A 1,992-nucleotide genomic window follows, 5' to 3' on the forward strand; every position below is an offset into this window, starting at 1 on the left:
GCCCGGCACGGCACGCACAGGTATACGTGTCGTCCACGAGTTACCTGAGTAGTGAACCGGACCGCCATGAATTCGGCCCGGCCCGCACGGACCGACCGTTTGGCCGGCTCTAATCACAATACAATGACTCTCTTATTTTCACACTATTGTGACGACCGACGAGTGATAAAGCGTCACTCGTCAAACTATTGCGACAAACAATTTTTATTTATTGTGTGATATCATACTATGTAAGATAAATATCTGGATATGCTAATTAAGTCAGATGTAGGGGAGTATATGCACTACTTTTTGCTGCAATCTGCTTCCTGAAAAAAACTGTTTTTGCATGAAGATCATAAGAAACCAGAAGGTTCGGCTGCCACAAATTGCCTATGATGCTGGTGTAAGTAGTGGGCACAACTTGAAGGCAAGTAAGATCATCAGCTACTACCGGAAAAGTACTCGACAAGGGCAGTTTCAACAACGTTACCCCCTTGAACTGAAAACCTATTACTGGCATTTTAACATTTGAGCTAGTTTTATAGCAAATGTCACTAAACCCAGTCGGATCTTTTCTGATGTTGACCCCGATAGCTTCCTTCAATGCGGACAGAAATTTGTAATACGTACCAGTGGGAAGGAACGTCAGAGTAGTCCCAGAGTCGATGACTACGTGACCATCTTCACTCCCACCACCTTCGTCTTTCCTGGGAACCTTAAAAGATTCACTTCCAATTAAGACCTTCTCTAGTTTCAAATAATAGGTAGGGTTTCTGGGAACTTGGAACAATGGTGTCGAAAACTTGTTTGAATTCGAGACTTGTGCCTTTTCAACAAAAATAATTGTGCTCGTCTCATTTCTAAATACGGGCACTAAACAATAGGAAAATTTTCCCTGAATTGTTTCATACAACTGACTGATTATTAAAAGATGACTTCCTCCAAGACCAACTATCCCCGAACATGAGTCTTTCTGTAGCAAGATGACCATAACTGACTGTTCCGTCCACATACCTAAGGTTGTACTGACATTTATTGTGTTTTCGAGTACAAGAACCAGTATGACCTATTAATGCTTTGCACTGTTTTGAATAACATTATAATGTCTTGTAAGTTGATGAGGCTCGGAGATCAAATTGGGGATATATATGCTCGAAACATTTCTCACAAGGCTTGCATTATATCTGGGTAAGCTCATTGCCTGTATCTGCACCTCCTAGAACTTCAAATAGATGGCATCATTATTCTAAAATCTAGAAACTGGCCCTAATTCAACATAGGGTTTAAAATCCACCACCAGAAATCACACACGTTATAAAATATAAAAGAGATATTAATAGTTTAATCATTATCGTACATTAGTGATTCAACAATATCCAATATCCCATTAATCAATAGACATCAGAAAAATGAGATATCCCATTAATTCTACTTGATTGAATGAATGTTACACAGAGATATGGGTTTACCTGGATGCATAACCATGTTTCAGTGTATAACTATAACATGATGTGTATCAGTGGGAAATAAAATGTGTTAAAAAATAAGACATATTAACTACTCATTTGAATGAAGAAAAGATAACAATGAAGCAGTATATGAAGAAAAACGACTTGCAAATACTATGTATATATGTAATATATATCTGTTTATGTTTAAATGAGAGAATAAGTAAAAAGTAAAGCTGATAAACTTTTATAAAAACCAACAGGATACAAATATATAAGAAAGACTATGAGAGAACTACTACCTACAAAATAGGAAATGATAAAACAGAAATTCTAACAGACTCCATACTGCTACTAACTCCTAGAAAGACTCATGCCAGTTTGCAGACCAAGTCAGGAAAACCGAAAACCCACAAACATGCACATACATCATTTATTTGCATAAATAAATAAATGAACAATGTTTAGATTAAACCAACAAATAACCCCTTAATCTAAACTTGTTCTGCTAGATTCTTCACACCCAGGAGTTGTCTCATTTTCTCAAACTTTATAACTGGTA

At 36.9% G+C, this 1,992-nt stretch overlaps 1 protein-coding gene across 1 annotated transcript; it reads right to left on the bottom strand.

The window, feature by feature from the left end:
• Positions 1 to 256: 256 nt before the first annotated feature.
• On the bottom strand, positions 257 to 994 carry LOC141696380 (aspartic proteinase CDR1-like). The gene has a single exon (XM_074500529.1). The coding sequence runs from the start codon at positions 992 to 994 to the stop codon at positions 257 to 259; it is 738 nt and encodes a 245-aa protein (XP_074356630.1).
• Between the last annotated feature and the right edge of the window lie 998 nt (positions 995 to 1,992).

This window comes from Apium graveolens, chromosome 11 (genome assembly GCF_009905375.1).
Source record: "Apium graveolens cultivar Ventura chromosome 11, ASM990537v1, whole genome shotgun sequence".
NCBI lineage: Eukaryota > Viridiplantae > Streptophyta > Magnoliopsida > Apiales > Apiaceae > Apium > Apium graveolens.